The sequence below is a fragment of the Scomber japonicus genome, chromosome 13 (genome assembly GCF_027409825.1).
Source record: "Scomber japonicus isolate fScoJap1 chromosome 13, fScoJap1.pri, whole genome shotgun sequence".
Taxonomy (NCBI): domain Eukaryota; kingdom Metazoa; phylum Chordata; class Actinopteri; order Scombriformes; family Scombridae; genus Scomber; species Scomber japonicus.
The window spans coordinates 23,502,759-23,524,791 of record NC_070590.1 but is presented as its reverse complement, the minus strand read 5'-3'; the positions used below and the strand labels follow the sequence as shown (position 1 = coordinate 23,524,791).

The 22,033-nt window shown below is 40.2% G+C and overlaps 2 protein-coding genes across 2 annotated transcripts in view; one reads left to right on the top strand and one right to left on the bottom strand.

Moving 5' to 3' along the window:
* Window positions 1-14,175, top strand: part of LOC128371617 (LHFPL tetraspan subfamily member 7 protein) — an 87,841-nt gene extending 73,666 nt beyond the window's left edge. Inside the window, exon 3 of the mRNA XM_053331973.1 lies at window positions 13,949-14,175. Coding sequence (XP_053187948.1) covers window positions 13,949-14,175 — 227 coding nt within the window. The remainder of the gene's footprint in view (window positions 1-13,948) is intronic.
* Window positions 14,176-17,345: 3,170 nt separating this feature from the next.
* On the bottom strand, window positions 17,346-19,990 carry LOC128370942 (spermatogenesis-associated protein 22). Its single transcript, XM_053331126.1, has 7 exons — window positions 19,951-19,990; window positions 19,452-19,589; window positions 18,912-19,098; window positions 18,362-18,740; window positions 18,136-18,259; window positions 17,947-18,044; window positions 17,346-17,537 (listed from the first exon to the last, which is right to left on the bottom strand). The coding sequence occupies exons 1-7, from the start codon at window positions 19,988-19,990 to the stop codon at window positions 17,346-17,348; spliced, it is 1,158 nt and encodes a 385-aa protein (XP_053187101.1).
* Window positions 19,991-22,033: the final 2,043 nt, after the last annotated feature.

Below are 22,033 nucleotides of genomic sequence, written 5' to 3'. Positions count from 1 at the left end.
AACACTGGTGTTTGCAATTATGGGCACACCTTGTATGTGTGTGTTGACATACAATGCTATAAATGATTCATGATGCCATTAAGTTTTGTGAAACACTCGAGAAGGATAAGCAAGCTGTCAGCAAAACAAAGGATAAAGACTGTAAAAGGCATTTTCAGTTTTCATAATAATTAAGCATCAAATTTCAACTATGCAGCCTACAAATGGTGATAGAGAGAGTTGACCTCCATGATCTTGAGATTCTTTGTTGTCTTTAATGTTTGCTATCTGTCTAGCATTTTTCCACTACAAAAGAACCAAAGCGTATGTTTTAAACACACTCTAACAGTAATAAATAATAACTCATTCTTCTACTCTGGAGTCAGCGTTGCCTTAGATACCACCATCTCATGTCTGACAGGCTGTCAGTTTTGGCATGACATGTAGATGCTCAGAGAGCAAAACAATAAGCATGTGTTATTAGGTCCCAGAGTCACGCCTGAGTGAACAGAGGTCACCCTTTGACCCACACCACTGACACCCTGTGTGTGTGTGTGTGTGTGTGTGTGTGTGTGTGTGTGTGTGTGTGTGTGTGTGATAGCGAGAAAGACAGACAGAGGACGAAGCATTAAATAAAGGAGAGTGAGGCAGACCGTTGTTCCCCTTAAGGGCCAAATGTCACACAGGCCAGTGTGTGTGTGTGTATGTGTGTGTGAGGCACTCAATCACCACTACTATGACTGCTTTCATCAAGGCTGCTGAAACCAAGGAAATGCTTTCACCGCATTAGGGCTCCTCTCCCTCATGTCTCGGTGGTCTTCTTGATTACCTCTCTGGCCACCCTCGTTACCTAAGCCTTCATTTACAGATCTGAAAGCATGTGATCGATTGAAGGAGAGACGGAGGCCATTTAAACAGCATAGAAAGGCAGGCTGAAGGTGGGTTTGTGATTGGCTGTTTAGAATATAAAAAGAGATGTGAGTAATTAAAGAGCAGGATGAATGTTTTTGCTTTGAGAAAGAAACTTCAGAAGTCCAAGAGAAGACAAAGGGTGAGATTGAGGGGAACTGCTAAAGTCCCTTTCTTACTCTATTAGCAGGAGCAGCGCTTCAAGAGATGTCATTAAAATGTGTGTGTATGTGTGTCTACTTGTGTGTGTGTGTGTGTGCACCTGTGTGTCATAGTTGGTAGAGGGAGGAAGGGAGAAGCTCATTAAAGATGTAAGAGATGCGAGATCAAAGAGTTTTAAGAGAATACACAGAGTTTAGGAGAGACCCACAAAAAACAAAATAATTCATGTGATGCTAGTAGATCATTTCAGTTCATATTAACAGTTGACTGACACTAATAACTACCAATAAATCATAGGTCACAAATCTCCATGCTCAACTTCACAGCAGCTGATTTTAGATGTGATTACAAGCAGCAAACACATTAGGTATCTGTCCCACTCAGGATTAAGGCTATTGATTATCTGAAGTGGGTTGGAATAAGAAAGTGGCACAAAACAATTAACAGAAAAAGGAAGGTAAAAGTCAGGTAGCCCACCCTCACAAGATACACTCTTATCGCCTGTAGGCAGTGCAAGGCCAAGTGGTTTAACCAAAACAAACCTTATAAACCAGTGATCAGACCTGGGGCATGTACTATGAAGTAAGTTCAACATACCCAGGATATGCCTTCATGATCTGGCTTCACTGAGCCTAATACGGGCCGTCAGATAACCAGTACTATGAAGCTTGATATAAATCAGCACAGTCAACTCCGAGTTCTCCAGCTATAAATGCATTCATTTGAAAGATGCAGGGTTGTTAATTATGAGTGACAACATCAGAATCATGAATGACACAAATATATACATATATATACACACACATTAAAAGTGGGCTAAAGCTTAAAATACATGTAGATATTATTAAAAATGACTAAAATATAAAGTGAGTATTTTTTCTATGTTGTAGGATGATTAAGAGACCATCTGCATGTGTCACATAAAAAACTTAAAAGTAATACCAGACTGCTACTGAAGCAAAGAGTGGAAAAGTAGCTGATGACTGATGAGGTCTTTCTCACCTAAATGTCGCATTTATAAACCTAGGAGCCATTTAATAATGTGTGTATTATTTTTTTCTAATTTAACATGATGCTGCACAAATGTAATACAGGTTTTAGTTGAGTAGTTTGTGTTATATTCATTTGGACGGCTCCAGTCCTGTTATGTGCTGGCCGAGCATGTTGTCTGCTTAATCAGTGACAGTGGCAACAGGTGTGCATCATTAGCTGCACTAATCAGTGAGTCAGTGGGCTCTGTCAAGATGAGGAAGGATTAAAACTTCCGTAGTAAATGACATTCTGTGTAATTTCATGCACTCATGGGTGTGTGTGTGTGTGTGTGTGTGTGTGTGTGTGTGAGAGAGACCATAGTAAATTGTGATTGTCAGCAGTAAAAATTCTACATTAATGTTGTTGCTTTCTAACAGTCCAGCACACCCTGTGGTAACCAGGGTAGACAATACTCCCCAGTCAGGTGAGGCTGAGAAGGTGAAAGGAATCTCTGCTCAATGAGAGGGAGCTGGGAAGAGAATAGGTGGCAGCAGATTTGATTTGTTTGTTATTTGCTCAGTTTAACTTATTTTTGCTGAATTTCTTTTTTACCTTGTTCACATACGCTAGCTACTGAGCTGTTTTTTTCGTAACATCCCTTTAGAGGTTTCCATTGCCAAGTACCATCGTCTGCCTTTATATGGGTTGGCATCACAACAAACTATTAATTAAAATGACATGTGGAACCCAGACTACACACAGTTAGCTCCTCGTGTAATTAGAAATGAAGTGTGTGTACCTAACCAAGCAAACCAGGTCAAAAGGAAAGAAGCCCATCTTTATCTGAAGAGTTCATCTGAGGCAGGCTGCGGTGGTGCTCCATCTCTTATAATGAGCTTGATCCCAAAGATCTGCTGATCAAATGATTTCCAGCCAGCGGCACTCCAATTTGAGAGGCCAGCCAACAGTGCAGGACGCAGCCGCTACGACCGACGCAGCCCACCAAACATAATTTGTGGAGACTTAAGACAAAAGCCTTCCTCTTTTTCTCCCTCCGTTGGGGTGCTGTGGATTTCGACACTTCTGAACAATGGCTTCTAGATGCAACTGAGAAAAGTGATAAAGTGGACTGCTGTGGAAATCACGTACACACACACACACACACACACACACACACACACACACACACACACAGAGGAGTGTGGTCTGTTTACTCTGTTGGAAATCTACAACAAACAAAGACGCTCTCCTCCTAATAAGATGCATTCAACCAAGGCTTAGCTTAGTGGGGAGTACTGACACATACACATACACACCCACACAAACGCACACGCACACAAAGCTGTTTAGATCCCTGGGCAGTCTTACAGACGTCTGCTGGAATGTGACTGCGAGGAAACATCCAATCTTCTTTAAACTGCGTCTCTACATTACTCTGTGTGTGTGTGTGTGTGTGTGTGTGTGTGTGTGTGTGTGTGTGTGTGTGTGTGTGTGTGTGTGTGTGTCAGAAATTAAGTATGTCTTGGATAAAGATGCTGGGATGCTTATGAAGATACATTATTTTCTTAGTCATATATGCCCTGCGACAGACTACAGCTGTCACTGTAGTGACAGACATATTCTTCATATACATTAGGAATCCTGTCTGGTCTGGATCCCCTGCTGTGCCCCATGTCTACCTCAACCTGATTTCTGTTTCCATTCTGAACACACACACACACACACACACACACACACACACACACACACACACACACAATAACTGGTCCATGCATACAGTATACACACACACACACACACACACACACACACACACACACACACACACACACACACACACACACACACACACACCCCTATGTCTGCTCTACATCTTCCACTTTGTAGGCAGCAGAGGTGAAGGCTGAAGGTAATGGTTTCCATTTTTTTCTTAATGCCAGTGGGTCAGGGAGCGATGGCAAGGCAGAGCTTCATTACAGCAGCCCAGCAGGCCACCGTGTCTCCTGTAGGAATTCATTATGTTGCTGCACCCTTCCCTCACCCCACACACCAGCTACATCCTGCGGTCTTCATGAAGGTTTCTATATGTTGTCAGATAAGATCCTTTAGGTTTGTACCAAGTAGGATTCCTCTGTGCTTCCTCACTCTTTTTGGTAAAAAAAAAAAAAAAAAAAAGGATTGGAAAATGCAGCCAAAAGCATTGGCTGCATTTTCGTACCATTTTTGTTTCAGTGATATGTTGCATTTGCTTTTACTATTAGCAAAATCAACAAGAAAACAAGACTAAACACATGGTGTTTTAGAACATTTTTTGCACACTGCCATGCAGCAGGAACCTGTTCCTAAAGCCAATATCCAACTGTGCTTTTTCTCTGTAAAAACGGACAGTTTATTTCCACAGGAAAAGGTGATACCTTTTTCTTCCACATTATGGATTTTGAAGTTTAATTCTAACAAATCAAACAATTTGGAATCAATATGAATATTAACTACCACACAAACCACAAAATATCTCTTTTTTCCCCTAGTGTGTATGGTCCACCCTCTCATCCTCAATATAACACTACTGCCAGAAAAATACAAACTACAGAAACACAAAGACAAAGATCAAGATTCATATACACAAGGACATTTGAATATTTTTTTGAGATGCTCATGTGCAGATTGCACAAGCAACACAAAGAGGCACATTTGTAGCACACACACACACACACACACAGTCTGATTAATGGGAGTTCATATAGTTGCTGCGCTCAGGTGCTGGCCTCCTGATCTTGTTTTGTCTATAGCAGCCTTGTGCACATCACATTCATTATGATCCACTTTCTCTCATTCGCTCCTTCATAAACAAATTGCTGCCATGGCAACACTGTTTAAAACTTGTCTGTGTATGCAAAGTTAATTTCCACAATGAAGGTGACTTCCTCTTGCCAGACTTTTCACATTTGCTCACCTGATTTACCAGGTTGTGTGTGTGCTGAGCTTTATAACACTGAGATGTAGGCAACTCATTCAAAATACATTCTGCTATTTGAAAAATGTGTGGCAGTCAATTGGAAAATAAGTACCCTGTTCTTAGCCTACCTCATGAATTCATGCATTTTGCACTTTTCATTATACCTGCAGTGTTCTACAGTATAGTCTATCAAATAGCTGGAGTGGTTGTATAAATGTTTATTCAATAAGATCCACTACATTTTTTGTGCTGTTTTCATGCATGTGATTAGAAACATATATGTTTTTTTAATGAAAATAACCTTAAGGGAACAAAAGAAAAGTTGAACCAGTTCCTCATTTTGTAGCCTCAACCGAGTGGTCTTATCCTGCATGTCATTCCCCCCTCTCTCTGCCTCCTGTTTCCTGTCTATCTCTACTAACATGTCCATTAAAGGCAAAAAAAAGCCCGAAAAATATACTTAAAAAAAAATAAAATAAAAAAGATTTGAACTCTGTTGCCACAGCACACCTTGATCTACAATGCACCGAGCAAGTCACCAGGTTATTCTGACTTTTACGGCTGACATTCTCTGTTGGACCTGAGGCAGCTACTGAACCCAGTAGACGCCTGGCTTAAGGTGCTTAGCCTTGGGGCCAAAGGCTGTCAACACAATCATGGGGTTAATGTCAGATGCACGGCCGTACACAAACATACACAAACACACACATACACACATCACCTTTGGGAGCTGTCCACATGCAGCACCAAGGCAGATCTTCAGGTTTCATCAGATAAACCATTGTTTCCTGCCGATGCGGTGGAAGCAGCCTCTTCACAGTTGATTGATGTCTTCAATCTAATCAGCACTTTCTCTCCAGTAGTATTATTATTATTATTTATATTCCCATCCATGCATGTGAAGTACCTTGTCTCCCATGCTAATTCAATGTGCACGGCGGGTTTGGATGGATTGAGCGACAGATTAGGTTTGGTTAGGTTGTACACTGACACAACCCCGTGTTTGCTGTGGGCTGCCTCATAAGGGATAAGGAAGTCAAGGACAAGCAATTTGTCTGAGGTGTAAATTAATTTGCAACATAAAAAAAAAAATAGATGGCGATATGGAAATGGAAGTAATTAAGATGATAGATTGGATGCAGCATGTGAGATTCATGTGTCATCGCTACAGTGCTCCCAGGATGGAGATTCACAGTCATAATCGTGAGTTTAGATGGCTCAGCATGCGCACACAAACTGATCTTTGGAAGCTGTGAAAATGATGATCTATTTGTATTTCCTTCATTCTTTTGTAGTTTCTTACATTGCTTTCTTTTCCTGATCTTATCTTTTGGCCTTAATCAACAATTAGTATTTATGACATCATCTTGTTAAAAAATTGAGCTGCAATATCCCATTATCCCTGCTGTTCAGGATAATCCACACTCTTCACTGTCAAACCTTTTTTCTGTGGCTACTTCTAAGTCAAAAGTGGCTCTGAGGAAAATAGTTTATTTGTAATGTGGACAAACCTTTTTAAAGGAATAGATTTTGTGAAATACTCTTATTCGCTTTAGTTAGATGAGAAGATCGATAACACTCTCATATAACAGATGTGGTATCAATCTTCTTATCTAATTCTCAGCAATAAATCAAATACATTTTCCAAATAATGCATTATTTTTAAAATGAATCTGCAACCTGTTTCAATGCCATCTACATTCCTTTATCTGTGGAGAGTATTCTCGTACTGTAACTGTTATCTTTACCTCTCTGTATCTTATCTGAGTCATTGTCTTTGTTGTTGCAGTGCCACACGCAGAATCATTACAGCGCCACTTCATCAGCTAATATAATCTCCACAATGCAAAAAGCTTGTACAAGTCAAAATCAATTAAGAGTCTATGAGACTAAACACAACATCTGCACGCCCAAATGCATTCTGCACTGGGGGCTTTAAGTACCTATGCAGTCCTGTGTGTGTGTGTTTGTTTGTGTGTGTGTGTGTGTGTTTGTGTCTGTGTGTGTGTGTGTGTGTGTGTGTGGAGAGCAGTCTGAACGACTCAGTGATAAACAGACCTATTACTGAGCTCTGATTGACCAGTCCACAGGCAGGCCTGCTCGTTCTAAAGATAGCAGAAGCTATTTTATTGCCCCGCTAATCTCTCCCAACTCCCTGTATTTTATTTCCTTGTCGTCTTTCTCTTTGCCTCCCTTTCTTTGCTCTCTCAGACTTTTATTTCTTTTTTCTGTGTGCAGGGCTCAAGGTCAAACAGTTTTTGTTCCTATATTGACATCAGTGGACCATTTCCACTGAAAATGGTTTGATTTTCTGTTTAAAAAGTCGCTTTCACATAGACTAAAACAAGCACTAAAACAGTTTGTCTCCTCTGTGTGATAATTAAACACACAAGCTGGACCATACATACAAATTGAATTTCTTTGTCCAGTTTTGTCATTTTGGTGACACATAACAGCTATTAGTTTATCACAATAGCTGTTATTGTTTCCTCATCGTTGACTTTAGCTTTCACTTTTAACAGCTTCAGAATTTTCCACTTAGTAAAACTCCATGCCTGGAGGACGTGTCCTTTCCAGTTGGACCAGACCAGCTCAGTAAACTCTTATTTCCTTCCTTTCAGCTGTTTTCTTCTTGTAAACCTCAGTGTGGCCTCATTTCTCCACAAAAGGGAATTTCCCATCGTAAGGATGACAGAGAATATCATCCCTCTTTTCCATAACCATCTTTGAAGAAAATGAAGACGAAAACACACGAATGCCACATGAACAGATGCATTTACCAAAACACTTAATTGAACGTTTGAAAACTTCCTCCCACTTCTTCCTCTCCTTCATATTTTCCACAAACATTTATTAGAAAGACGTGATTTAGTTGCCGCTTCATACGTGATCACCTTAAGCCCAACCTTTCGAGAAATGTACCAGGTAGTTGGAGGATCGTCATTAGAATAATTTCCCAGAGGCGCACTGAGCTTAATTATCAACATGGCTGTGTGCAGACTAGAGCACAGCTCATCACATTAGGATGGAGTCCCTGCTGTTTGTGCCCACGCACTGCCAGGTCCCAGCTGACTACCTGGAGATTCATTGCTGGCGCAGCTCAACTCTCAACTATGAAACTTTCATCTTCCACAGTACAATTCCTCACCTTGAGCACATGAGGGTTCGAAATAATGGAGCAGACCCCACGCACATTTAGATACCCATCTCTGAAGTCTCTGGTGCACCATCTGTCACAGTCTGTGTACACTGCTTTATGTTATTTCAACTCATTTCCTTGTAAAGATGTTTGGTTTTTCAGATGGAGCAGCTCCTCTGTTGTTCCTTTATCTGTGGTTTCTCCTTAATGCACGGTCGCATCTGTGTTTTGGCAGTGCCTGTTTCCTTCCCCACGCTGCCAGACTGGAGATGGAGGAAAAAGTGTGTACTCTCCATGTGAGAGAGAAACAGAAATGACCCCTCCCCATCTCCATTCACCTGTAGATAAAGGAGGAAATGGAACGTTGGAAGTGTGCAGCCTGAAAAGGCATTTTTTTGTAAACAAATGTTATGCACTGCCCTTTATGTTTTCATCATGGGACACACCCACCCACACAAAGTCCATTTCCAGCAAATGCACACTGTGATTAAATTACACAGTTTAGACCTTAATCTTTCAGATTTATTTCTTAAACCACTGTTGAGCCAAACATTGGCCTCAGGCTTTGTTACAGGGGCCAGACCTGGACAACCACTTACAGTATTGTATGTGCATATATGTATGTGTGTGTGTGTGTGTGTGTGTGTGTGTGTGTGTGTGTGTGCGTATATCTGTATATGTATTCTTGTATGTTTGATTGTGTGTGTATGTGGGTCACACTATGTCTTTACTGCCCCGGGCTGTTTCTGTAAATCAGCACCTCATCTACATCAGCATGCCTGATCACATCTGGGTTATTATTATCTACATGGGACTAGACAGAGAGCAGCTCACCTGTTCTATTCATGGAAAATACTTGCTTGGGAAAAAAAGGGAGGGGGGGGGGGTGTGTGTGTGTGTGTGATATAGGGGAGACACTGTAGAAAAACAGTAGTTCTGATGTATAGCTTTGGGCCTGCATCTGTAATTAAGCAATACTTCTCAGCATATGTTTGCTGTCACTGTGTTTCATCAATGCCAAAAAATGGCTGGCAACACAAACAAATGAGTGTTGTGTCAGCAAATCAAGATTTATTAGATGCATTTTGTTGTTGTTATTTTGCATTCGCCCACAACTTTACCTGGAAGAAGTCAGGCGCTTGCTTTGGCAGAGGAGAAAAATGTGTGTGTTTCTCCCCCCCCCCTCTAGTTAGTGCATTGATGTCTTAGGTATGTGAAGTAATGTGACATCAAACAGGTCTGTGGTTGTGTAAGGCCACAGTCTAATGTGTGTGCTCTTTCATGTGTCTTTGAAGTGAATAGTAGCAGCAGATAATGTCCTGTTTGGGTCACAGCCAGATAAGACATTTTTTTGGAGGAGTGAGAGTAGAGTAACACAGAGGATGCAACACCTGAAGGTCCGGTTTGCGCTTCTTCTTTGAATGTCTTTGTATTTACATGTCTGACTGCTCTCATCCCAGTGGAGTTGGTGGTCTCCACCACACTGTGTGTCTGCCATGTAGGTCAGAGAAGATAAGCAGGGCATTAGTCTGCTCTAATATAATCTAGTCAGCTCTTGCGGGCTGCAAGGCTTCAATATATTGTATAACTTCTCCTGTCTAATTTCTTTTATTTCATTGTCTTCCTCTTGCTGACGTCTCATTATGAAGTGCCCGTCCTCTATAGAACACACACAGGGCAGGAAGTTAGTGAATGAAGCTGCTGTCTGACTGAATCTTGGCCCTGACCCTTAGAAAGGTTTAACAATACTATATTGTTCTGAATGTCAATCAGTCTCCCTCAGTACAAGGCTACTGTACACCAGGTTTTTACCGCATGGTAGTTGTCTAGACAGGCGCCTCTCTGTCTGGGCCTGGGTGACAATAATCAGAGCTCTTAATATACTTTATATAAGTGTTTGCCAGAGAGAGCAACCAGACAGATGGCACTATGGCAAAACTGGACTTGGGTAGTGCTGTGTCTACAGTAGGGGAGCCACCCATTCCCAATGAGTTTAATTCAACTCTTCATATTGCTAACCCAATTATAAGAGTCAGCACAGGCTGGCAATAGAGTTTGATCCAAAGCAGAGGGCTTGGCATTGTAATAAAAAGAGCCATGAAGCTCACATAATGGAAATTTGTATTAGTAATATCTTGGGAGGAATAAAATTGAGGAATACTACATAGATACAAGGTCTGTGAATGTCTAACGTTACAGTTTATTGGATTTCTGGCTTTTTTTTTGACAAGAGTAGATTCCAGGAGGACCACTGCTGACCTCAGACGTTCACATTGAAATATGACACACGACTAATCTCATGATCTGTGTTTCTCAAGGTTTCTGTGAGAACCTAAGCCAGTTCTGTGCAAGAGGTCTGTGATGAAATTGATTCAGTGTCACACTTGGACGCCGGGTTATCACACACCTTCCTGCTCCACAAACCCTTTCAATCTCAGTCTCTCATTCTCGCCACTGTGAACCTGTTTCAGCAGCTTTCCATTTCTCGCTACACCACTGAGAAAGAGATTCAAGGTTAATTTAGTTCATTTAGTTGGTAAAAGCTGCAGAGCCTTTGTATGGCAGTACAATGCTTTCTCTTCTTGTTTTATTTAATTTTCGCTTCTCTTCCCACTACCTTTGCCGTACACACACACACACACACACACACGCACACACACACACAAAAAACCTCACAGAAAAATTGAGAAGCAGACGCACAAAGGTCTTTACTATTCATTATCGTACACAAAAGCCTCCACAAACCCGTAGCTACCTGAGAAAAACAGGCCGAATCTCATGAACAATGAAATCTAGTGCTTTTACACGCCTCTGGCTGTTTTGCCTCTTTAAATCAATATCTTGCTCTAAGTCTGAGTGTGTCTCAAAGCTGCTGAAGTTTGCATCCAAACAAATCACCAGTCGTAAGAAAAACAGCTTTCCAAGGATGTTGTTTTCAAGATTGCAAGTATATTAAATGGCTATATTATGAATGAAAAAGTAATAAAGAATGCAGAACAGCTGCAGCACTGGTCAGAACTGCCATTTCTGCTTATAGGCACATGTTCAGATTCACGCCTTTGTTAGATTGAAATATGACTATGGACAAATTAAGTTAAACTAAACCATTGTTGAGGGAATTGAAATATCTGAGAAGCATTTATTTTGTCATCATTTAAGTGAATAAATGCACACCTTGAAAGATGATAACCATCCTTTCTTTCACCCTCGGAGGAAAGTTTGCAGTGAAAGTGGGACACATTAGTGCCCGGCTAACTCTATTACTCACCGTCTCATCATCTCTGAGCCATTATGATAGCTTCATGGACTCAGCGGCACTCAGCAGTCTCATCTGATTGGGGCTGACTCACTCACTCCACACCTCATCACTTTTATTCTCCTGTTTGGAGAAAGGTCCGGCAAAGCTATACTCGCATCCTTGTCTGAGTTCTTACAAAGAGTGTTGATTGGGAGGTTTGGAAGGTTAGTAAACTGTCCGCTATTTGGGTCTGTTAAGAGGTAAAAGATTGAAGCGCTCATAGGGTTTTACTGCCTGGTGGCTACTATACAGACAGCTCTTGAAAATCCAAGTAATTCAAGTCTATTCCACTTAAGTCAGAGTGATTTTAACAGGTATTTGTTTTCTCTTTTTTTCAAGTTTGAGGTGACTCTGGTATTTTTTGTAGTTCTTGGCAAAATGTTTTCTGCTTTCATGTGATCTCTGCAGCTGCTCTCCTGGTTACACAAGTAATGAACACTTTCAGGCTTCAGTCTCCCTACATGGCATTGTGGTATCATGTCAGCCTCTTTCATCACACTGTTCATTCCTCATTGGATTAGACCACCAGGCCATGTAAGAGCCGGTTCAAATGAAGCTTGTCCATCACGCTAGGAAGCTAGAATGCAGTTCCACCTCTTCTCTCGCCTAAATTGAAGTTTTGCCGCGAAACATAGAGCTCATTCTTCTGTGTATGCATCCTGTGCAGTGTGCAATGCAGCAGTCAGATGGTCATTAATATAAAATGCTTCTCAAGGATACATGTATCAATTTTGAGTTCTTCCATGATGTGAGGTTGATTTTCCACCTTTAGACTTTTCTCTCATTAAAGGCTTGCAGGGATCTAGCCAGCCCGAGCTACGGCTTATCTGATCCAGACAACCGCCCCTCATCCTGCTTACCTGACACTTGTTAGAAACTACAATTCCTGTATTGATTGTTTGGGAGTAATGCTGTTGTTGTTCAACATTTATCAATTAGAGATTTGGGCCCGAGTTTGCTTTATATATATCATCATTTCAGTGTACAGTAGGAGGGAAGTGGCCTTGGGTTGCAATCCTGTGCCTGCGTCTTTGTGTTTCATCCACAAAATCCAATGATAGTTTGATAAAGAAGGCCATTAAAGTATCATTAGCAGGGAGCTTTGAGGCACCAGGCCCCTGCAGATAAAACATGGAGCCATTCTGAGAGCTGGGAGGGTTGAGCACAGGTTAGGTCTGCTGAGAATTTCACCCTCAATGAACTCCACAGAGACACTACAGAAGGCTAGACTAACCACGCTCAAGAGACACCACTCCTTCACCCATTCACAGCTCTTTGTCTGTTTCTTCCTCATCATTCTGCTTTCCTCTGCCTCACAGTCAATCCCCAAAGTCCCCAATGTGCAACAAGAACATCAGCGAAAGCTTCCTACCTCCATCCTTGTTCTATGAGCACCCCCTGCCCACACAAAACATCGATCTGATACTCATACAGCTATTGCACTGAGGTGCTTGCATGATGCATTGTTTTCCACTGGCCATGAACCGGCTGCCCTTGAAAGTAGAAAAAAACCATCATCTCCCAAAATCAATATGGCGTAATAAAAGATATGTTTGTTGTGTTTTCTAGAGATCTACCCGCTATCACAAGTACAAGCTTTTCCAGTAACCCCACAGCCCTCCTAAGCTAAAACAACTATGACACCTGGCATTGTAATGGAAATCCAGCCAGCACTCAGAATGACTAAGAGTAGCAATGATAGCCTGTAGCGTAGTCGATAACTGCTTGGCAGCATGGGCTGGGAGACTTGACTCAATTTGTAAAAGTGAGCTGCTCCCTGGCTGCATGGGCGCTAAGGAAAGGATCTGAGAAAGCTGATCGCCCCAAAGTGCAGAGCTTCTTCTTTTCTTTTCTTTTTTTACAGAGACCTTGAGTTTTACGTTGATGATTTGAAGAGACATGAATTATTTTGCATTTGAAGGTTTTGTCAATTACAGGTCATCACTGCTTTTGGTGTTCAATGTATTAGAACTGTTGTTCTGCCACTGTTGGAGTTAATGAAACTAGCTAAGCTGTGGTTTATTTCCATATATGTAACACAAGGCAATAAATCATAAGTAGGTCTCAGTGCAAATGGGGATACTAAAACACTGGGGAAGCATCTAAATTACACCTTTGACTCTTGATCAGACTGTCAAGTCTTTTTTGCAAAACCTCTACTGCCACCAAGTGGCTCTATGTTGGTATATCAGCTAGCAACAAGCCATAAAGGTTGGCCCAGTCATATTAAATAAAAAATGTAAAAAAAAGATTAAAAAACCAACAAACAAACACAACTTTTATACCCAGACTAAAGAGGACACATTGTTTTAATACAGTGAGCACCTCAATGAAATCCTATTCACTTCCAACCAAAACCATCTGCAGGGCTACAAACCACTACAAAAACTGAGAACATGTGCTATATGTGCTGGTTTACCCATATAACCTTTTAAAAGTTTGATGTTTATATTAATATGTGATTGTGATTTAGTGTCAAATCTTTCAGCGTTGTACACTATCTAACGCACTCTGTGTTGTATCATCTTTACAGTGTTCATCATGGCTGCTGGACTGCTGGTCTACCCCTTTGGCTTGAACTCATCACTGGTCAGGTCCTTCTGTGGAGACTCTGACATCTACTATGCTGGCGAGTGCCAAATCGGCTGGGGCTACATGCTGGCTATTGTTGGAGTTATGCTCACTGTCTTCTTGCCCTTTTTTGCCAAATATGCACCGAAGGAGCAGCTATCCCCCACCCCTTTGCCAACTCTGTTATAGTGCATTGAAATGATGTCTATGTTTTTCCCCCTCCTGACCACTCTCTCTAATCTGGGCTTGATATCATGGAGAGACACCTGCATCCCGTTTTTTTAAAGGTGATGCTGCTTGAGGAAGCCTCACTCAGTGAAAACTGATGCTGACACTTAACAACAAACACTGTCTTCCTGCATCTTTTATGTAATTAATTCAAATTCAGTTCATTTAAAAGAAATGTTTCATGTTAGAATAATACTGTACGGTTATATTTTTGACCCTCAAATCTATCATCATGCCATCATTAGTTTTCCAATGTTTGAGTTATCAGTTTTCTTCATGTCAGTTCTGGAGATGCAGTCAGAAGATGAGAGGACATTTCGCACGATTCAAGAAAATTATCGTAAATGTAACAAGTACTTGCTAAGAATTTAAGTGTTTTCTTTCCTTTCTTTTCTTTTGTGGGTAACAAGTCAACATATGTAACATTCCAAAACAGACTGGACGTCGTCTGCTTTAAGAGAGAAGAAGGAAGCATGATGTTGTGGCAGTATGACTCGACCAATCAAATAATGTTTCATTAAGAGATTGAACATTAGATACAAGGGGACAGCGTGGTGGAAGACTGAGCATATTAACGGATGTGGATTAACGGAGCTCTGACACAGTTGCATCTTGTGACAACGTATTGTGCTGAGGCATTTAGACTGTACAGACAATTTAGACTTAACAGAGCTGAGGTTTGACATTTCAAAACAATACAAGTGCAACGAAAACTTTGACGCTTTGAAGGATTTTTGCCGTTTAGACTTTTCTGCCTTTCAGTCGTGTGACTAGGCAGTGAACCAGCAGGAGTCAAGATGACGTTTTAGCTTTTAAAGACAGCGCTTTTAGTCACTGTCATGAAGAAAAGGACCCCTAGACACAGCAACTGACCTGCCGAGAGGACAAATGGAAAATCTTTCTCTCCTCTAGACAAGGACATGAATCATAACAATAAGTGGTGGTTTCAGAGCAGTGTTGTCAAAAATGTAATGTTGGGACACTTCACCCTTTTGTCAACCATTTCCCTGGAATTCTCTCTGTAATGTAACTCGCTTGTTAAACATAAGCAATTATTTCTCTCTATCACACACAATACTAAACACTCAATTCAGGACATAAATGATTGCAAAAGGCAGGGAGATGTAGGAATTTAGTCAAAAATGCATGACGAGATGGACTTTGTTAATGGTAGAACAATTGATGTAGATTTTAATGTGATCTGACCAACTTGTGCCTTTTAACATAACTAAGACAACTGTTTAATACGATTATCAAGTTATCATCTTTTTCTGCTGGAAAACTGTGGATCCTATTGTATGAAGTGGTTTTTTTAATTATATTTTGTCCTCTCAGTGGTAAAGTGTTTCTCCTGTACTTGATGCAGTATGATCTCATTAACTTGAGTAAATGTTCTGGAGGAGAAAAAAAAGATGATGTCTTTTAATCCTTGGAGGCAATGGCAGACAGAAGGGAAAAAAAGAAAAGCAATGTACTTGTGTTCAATTATGCCCTGAGACATTTTCGCCAATTATCTACAAGAGGTAAATCACTTGAATTGTTATCAAAAGGTTGTGACATGCAGCTAACAGATTAATTCCTGGCATCCTTGTCTTATGTGATTTTTGAATTTGAGTGATGGAGGAGGGAGCTGTACAAATTGAACTTTGCCTTTTAGTTATCTCTGCTGAGCTGACACATTATTCACATCATGTGTAAAATGTGGCTTCAAATAATTAGCTCCTCAAATAAGCTCATGTGTTGAGTGTGTGTTTTGTCACCCCACTTTTCCTTTTTAAAGCGCTGGCACCGTCCCTGCCGTGTTCCAAGGACAAAATGTCTACTTCTCCACTTACTGTTCCTGTACACTGCCAATTTCATCAAGCTAGACTCCCTTTTCTAGTGGGTGTTTCTGTGCGTATTAGTGTTTAATGGGTTGGATTCTGCTAATGGGTTAAATTTTAAATACTTCCCAAATTTGGGTTCCCGTAATGACATATTCTGACATTAAAGGTATACTATGCAGGGTGTTCCTCTCAATCATCATCACTTAAGACCCATTAGAAGTGTGTGGCAATGTATGTATCAACAGAGACTCTGCCATCTGCCTGTATTTTATTATATCCTTATTATTTTGCTGTGTTCAGGACACTTTTGAGGACACTTCTTCAAAATCAACACCTTCCTGCAAGGCTATGCAGATGCGTGAGTGGGCTTATTTGTGCTTTAGAACATAACCAGCGGGAATCAGAAAATTAAATTACATTTATCTGATTCACAGCTTTGTTCTCGCCAGCGCGGCTCGCTCTCTTTACTCACTCTCTAGCTTGTTCTACCACTGCTGCTGTATCTCTCTTGCAACTCAAGTCGGGGAAGAGGGGCCAACGTCGAATGCCGTGTGTTTACAAATGACAATGGACAAATCTTGCATAGTATACCTTTAAGAAAATGAATGTGATTATGTTGCCATTTTTTTGGAGGGTCAGGTAAGAAATGTTGGTATTGTGTTGGACCTCATACTGTGCTTGACTGTGGGAATGGCTGGCGTGATTGCACTGGACTTATTCCCCTATTTGTTGAACCATTGTGTGTAAAGTCTCAGCACTGGTGAACCTGTTTTTGTAGAGTAGAATTATTGTTTTTTCCATTGTGATGTTTGACTGTAAATAAACTAACTGTACTTGATATCACGTTATTCTTAACTGCCCCGTTTTTCAAAAGATATATTTTGAGATATTACCTCATCGTGTTTTGCTTTACCTGAACTAACCTCTAAACAATGTTTGCTGTTCTGTGAATTTTTCTTTGTAATAAAAATATTTCATTAAATCCAAAAAGAGAGGCTTTACTTTTGGTTAAATTAAACAATTTTTTATTTGTTTTTCACAAATAAATACAACATCAACACCAGAACATGCAAGAGAATTAAAAAGAACAAATTAAAACCGATAGCAGGTTACAGGTCAGAAACTATACTAATACCTTAAAAAAAAAAAGCTTTTAAAAACTACAAGTCCTTCTACCCATAACAAGATTGATCTTTTACTATACAGTACTTGACTTGGTACCCATGAAGCCTAATAGAACCCTCATCAAATACTGGTTTACATTCTTCCTGTCAGTCTCACACTGCTCAAGATACCAAGTCATGCTCAGACTTCACTGAGTGATTTGACCAACAACCTCATTTCTGCATCGCAGGCTTTGACAGCCTCCTGGGCGTTCCTGAGCTCTGAGGGCAGGCCGGGTCTGACGGAGACACACACCAGGACATCTCTGCTACGGTCATAGTTACCCACAAAGCGATGAACTTGACTACGGATGAGACGGGGCAGTTCCTGCTCCTGTTGGACGAGATGCAGAAATTAAGATTCCAGTGCTATTTTTTGTAATGCCAATACTTTGACTATTTCCTCAGTAGTATTATAAGTATTCAGTAATTCATCAAGATTTTGACTTTGATAAATTCAAACCAAGGATATTTATGATAGTGATGTCATGTTCATACTTACTTGCAAACATACATACTAATAGGTTTACTTATGGTGACTTTACAAAAAAGTACATTATAATCATCATACCAAACATGGATAATACTAACTTTAAATAAATACTTTAATAAAAAAGACTTTATTTTATCTGACTGAGGCTGAGTAAACTTAATGTGGGTAAACTGACATCATCCTCAGATAAACTCAAGAAGCATTCATTTGAATTTACTTCTTAAGAAAAAAGTGTTTATTCCCAACTCACAGTTTCATAGAAGACACACTGCATAGCCTCCTTCCCATCGCTCATGAAGAAGTTCTTAGCTCCGTGGTGGCCCAGTGTGACTGCAGAGTCTAGAGTAGCTGGGGAAAGAGGACAGACTGCCAGATTAATGGTGTTTAAAGACACTTAACAATGCAAAACAAAGACAGGAGAAACTTCAAATCAGCTGACCAAATATCTCAAATAAGCATGGGACTTTGTCTTTAAACTGGCTCCAGTGTCTAATGCCATCGATAACTGCAGTCAGGATCCTCAGTGAGTTCTCAGTTGCCGGCTTCATTGGAGATGTTACCTGCTGAATATTTTTAAAAAATTTAAGTGCTGAACTGATCACTAACACTACAGTTAAAAATTATTGAGATATTTCTGTATATTATTATTCTATATATTTTTCTACCTGAGTTTGAGTGTGTTGAGTGTGTTGAGCAGTCTCACGTAGATTTGTACATTTTTTTCCCTCAAAAGTGGTACTTTGTGGCCCAAAGCTGTTAGTAAACTTCCAGGATTTGTTTGATGGCTGCCCTGCAGGGGCAGAGGGCCTGCTGGGTGTTGGGACAGGAGAGGGCAGAGGTCTAGACTGTTGGGAATACTGATGCGCGAGATTGGGCGGTTTGTAAGATGACTGCTGACCCATCTGAGAGAACCCAGTATGGTGTGTTTGCTTGCTTTGTGTACTCTCGCTGCTGCAAGGAGCTTGATATTTGTTCTGTCTGAAATTAACACTGGAGCTGGAGTCCTGTTGTCTTCCTTGGTTGCCGGGCTGCCCCATCCTCGAACTGAAAATGAAAATAAACCTCCTACTTTCAATCAAAATATTAAAAAAACAGTCCAACTAAAGAAGCTTGTGGATCATATTTTGTTATAAGCGTTTCAGATTGTTCAGCATTTTTTCTTTTTTAATGATTCCTGCCAATCACACTAATGGTCAGAGGGTCAATAAAGCATACCTTGTCCCTCCAACTTTATATGGATGTGGTATGGGTGCACAGGCTCTCATTGCAGGGGCAGGTCCAGGAACAGGTCTACTGCCATACTGTTGGGGCTGAGTAGATTGTGGGATAACCTGTCTATTCCACTGATGACTTTGGGGAGCACCAGTGGAGGGACCTGAGCCCTGGTAACATTCATAGGGACCTGAGGAAAGGTACATTCTCAGAGAAACAATTCCAAACAAATAGCACCCTCCTCTATCTTACTTCACTGGGAGACTGTTTACATGTTGTCCTTTATTTCAAGTCAAATGTTCTCAAATGTGTGATTAAACAGGAGATTGTGATTTTAAGCAGTCAGATATTAAACAACATTCAAAAGCAAGGATAAGATTTTTATCCTACATTTAAAAGCCACACAGTCGAGAGTCAAACAATAATAACAATAATGTTTGAAATCAGTTGTTATTTAAAGTGCATTTATATTTTATTTGGGTGTACTGACACCTAGTGACTGAAATGTAGTAGAAACTAAAAGAGCCTGACTCAATGCTTCACCTGATGTGTCGTGAGATGTAGCCGAGCTGGTGCTTGTAGTGTATTCAGCATGAGAAAAGAATTCATTTTCAGAAGGAGCCGATGTCAAAGGAACTCTGTTTCTTTTCTTCTGGTTAAACAGAGGCACAGAGAGGCAGCCTGACGAAGAGCAAACATACCAAAACATATCAGATCACTAGTAGTAGTATTGACTACCACTTTATGATTTTATAAATGTATCAATATATTGAAAGTATTACCAAGCATATTAAAACTGATGTCAGTTACTATACTTACATTGTATATTTAAAAATTACACTCCAGAAGAAGCACATTTTAAACATGTCTATCAAATGCCATTGTGATCAGGATTTGGCAGAAATCAAAGCTAATTTGACTTCTGATGTCCGCCAGGCTGATACTACACACCAAAATAAGTAGTATTTAATTTTCAAACTGATTAAAATGAGAAAACTACATTACTACATACATATATTACTATGTGCATAGTGAAACAAACCTGCTGTTGGCCTGGCTGGTTGGTTTTCCTGTCTCCTCATTGTGATTGCTCAGAAAAAAGCTCTTCCAATTAATGGCGGTTTCAGTTATGTGAAGAAAGTCGCCAAATAAAATAAAGGATCTTATAACCAATGTCCTGGTTAGTGTTGCCTACTTACTTGGGTCTAAAAATGAAAAGGCTGTAGGTGAACTCAGTTGGACAGACTTGATGGGTTAAATAACTACGGTTAAATATTTAGATAGCTAATCTAGCTAGCAGCTAACATACTATTACAGCTGTAATTTACAGTTCAAGTTAATAACAGTTTTTTTTTTACTTTCAACTAACGATTTTGCAAATATGTGGTGAGACAAATGTTTTTCTATGATTACTAACCATTTTATCTGGCAAAAGTGAACAAAAGTTACTACATTAGCACCTCAAATATACTTCCCACTGCAGCACATAGGAAACCGCCAAATGTCATTGCGGATTTATGTTGCCTTCAGGTTCCCCTTGTAAACTCGGAGATCCGAGGAGCGATTTTGATGGGATTTGATTTCGGTCGAAAATAATGACACATATTTTGTTTTTTCAACAGCCCACAGCCTTTGTTTGTGGTGCAGCTGTGAAAAGGAGGGGAAAGTATGCTAGACACATGTCATCAATACTGATATACAGTGCCTGCCACATCTTTTATTTTTATTAACTGCATGTTATGCAGTCTCGTCTGCATGCAAACAAAAAAAGAAAAGAAAGGGGAAAAAATGTTATTGTGCCCATCAAACCACGTACCATGCTATGTCTCCATCTTTCTCAACATTCTTTCCTAAAACTCTATTTTTCCTGCATACACACAGAAAAATATCAAAGGTACATCTGAGTAGCTTCTTGCATGTCTTCTGTACACCTCCTCACTAATTTTGTTATTTGAGTGAAGCCACCCCTCCACTCAAAAATATGTTTTCATTCTTCTTCCTACAGTTGGATGTATGTGAACAGTTATGTACTAAAAGGATGCTTTCACATTCATCTGGTGAAAGTGAAGTTTTTCTTCCTTATTCAATATTCTATTTCCGCAGGTGTGAAACTTGGAGCCTCCTGAGCACAAACACTGAGAATGGACTTTACAGTCAAGTAGGAAACGTATTGTGTTGACAGTTAAACTTCTAAAATGAAAAAAAAACAACAACTTGCATTATAGATTCTGTTTTGCTTTGTTTTTAATGAGTAAGAAGAAGTAGATGCAATTTTAAGGATTTGAATAATGGATCTTTTTTGTGAAAAAACCCTGCCACACACAAATGATTATTTTATGTACATCTTAAAACATGTCTGGAGGGGATCTTTAAGTTTCTAGCCTAGGACAGGCACAGGAGGACATAGAGTTCCCATCAGTGCCTTAATCCTTACCAAATACCTGTAGTGTACTAATGATCAATATCTTTAGAGGACCAATTACAGATCATGGTTACAATGCTCTGCTCATCTGTGGACTTCTGACTCCTCATTGTGTTTCAGGGGATGAACTATAGTAAACAGATAAACGTCTTGTTCAAGGATCTACACAAAAACACAAGGGCAAAGGCTACAGAGCTACCAGTGCTGTCCTTCCTTTTGCATAGAGCCTCAGGTTTGCTGAGAGTCCAGAGGCCACTCTTTGTCATGACACATTGCCTCTCTGTCTTGTGTTTCCTCAGACTAGGACTCCATGGCAACAGCAGCGTGAATGGTCTATTCAGGATGGCCTCCACTACATCCTTTGCCTCTGAGAAACTATTGATCAGCAAACAACTTGGGTAGTTATTTGACTTTACGTTATGGTGAGAAAAATCACCCTTTCAGTCACTCCTTGCTATTATGAGATCTCTTTCATCTTACACGTGGATTCTACAAAACAATTATTCAGTTACTCACTAAGGATTGCTGTGCCACCACTTATGTTCTAAAGTCACAATTATAAGCCATAAGGAGGTCATGATATTGCTGTCACAATGAAGTTGTCTGAATTGATAGAATCCTGTAGTTTTATCTCCAAATCAACTTGGATAAGATTCAGTGGTAGCACCACACCTCAAAAGGCAGGACAGTGCAATGTGGTTGA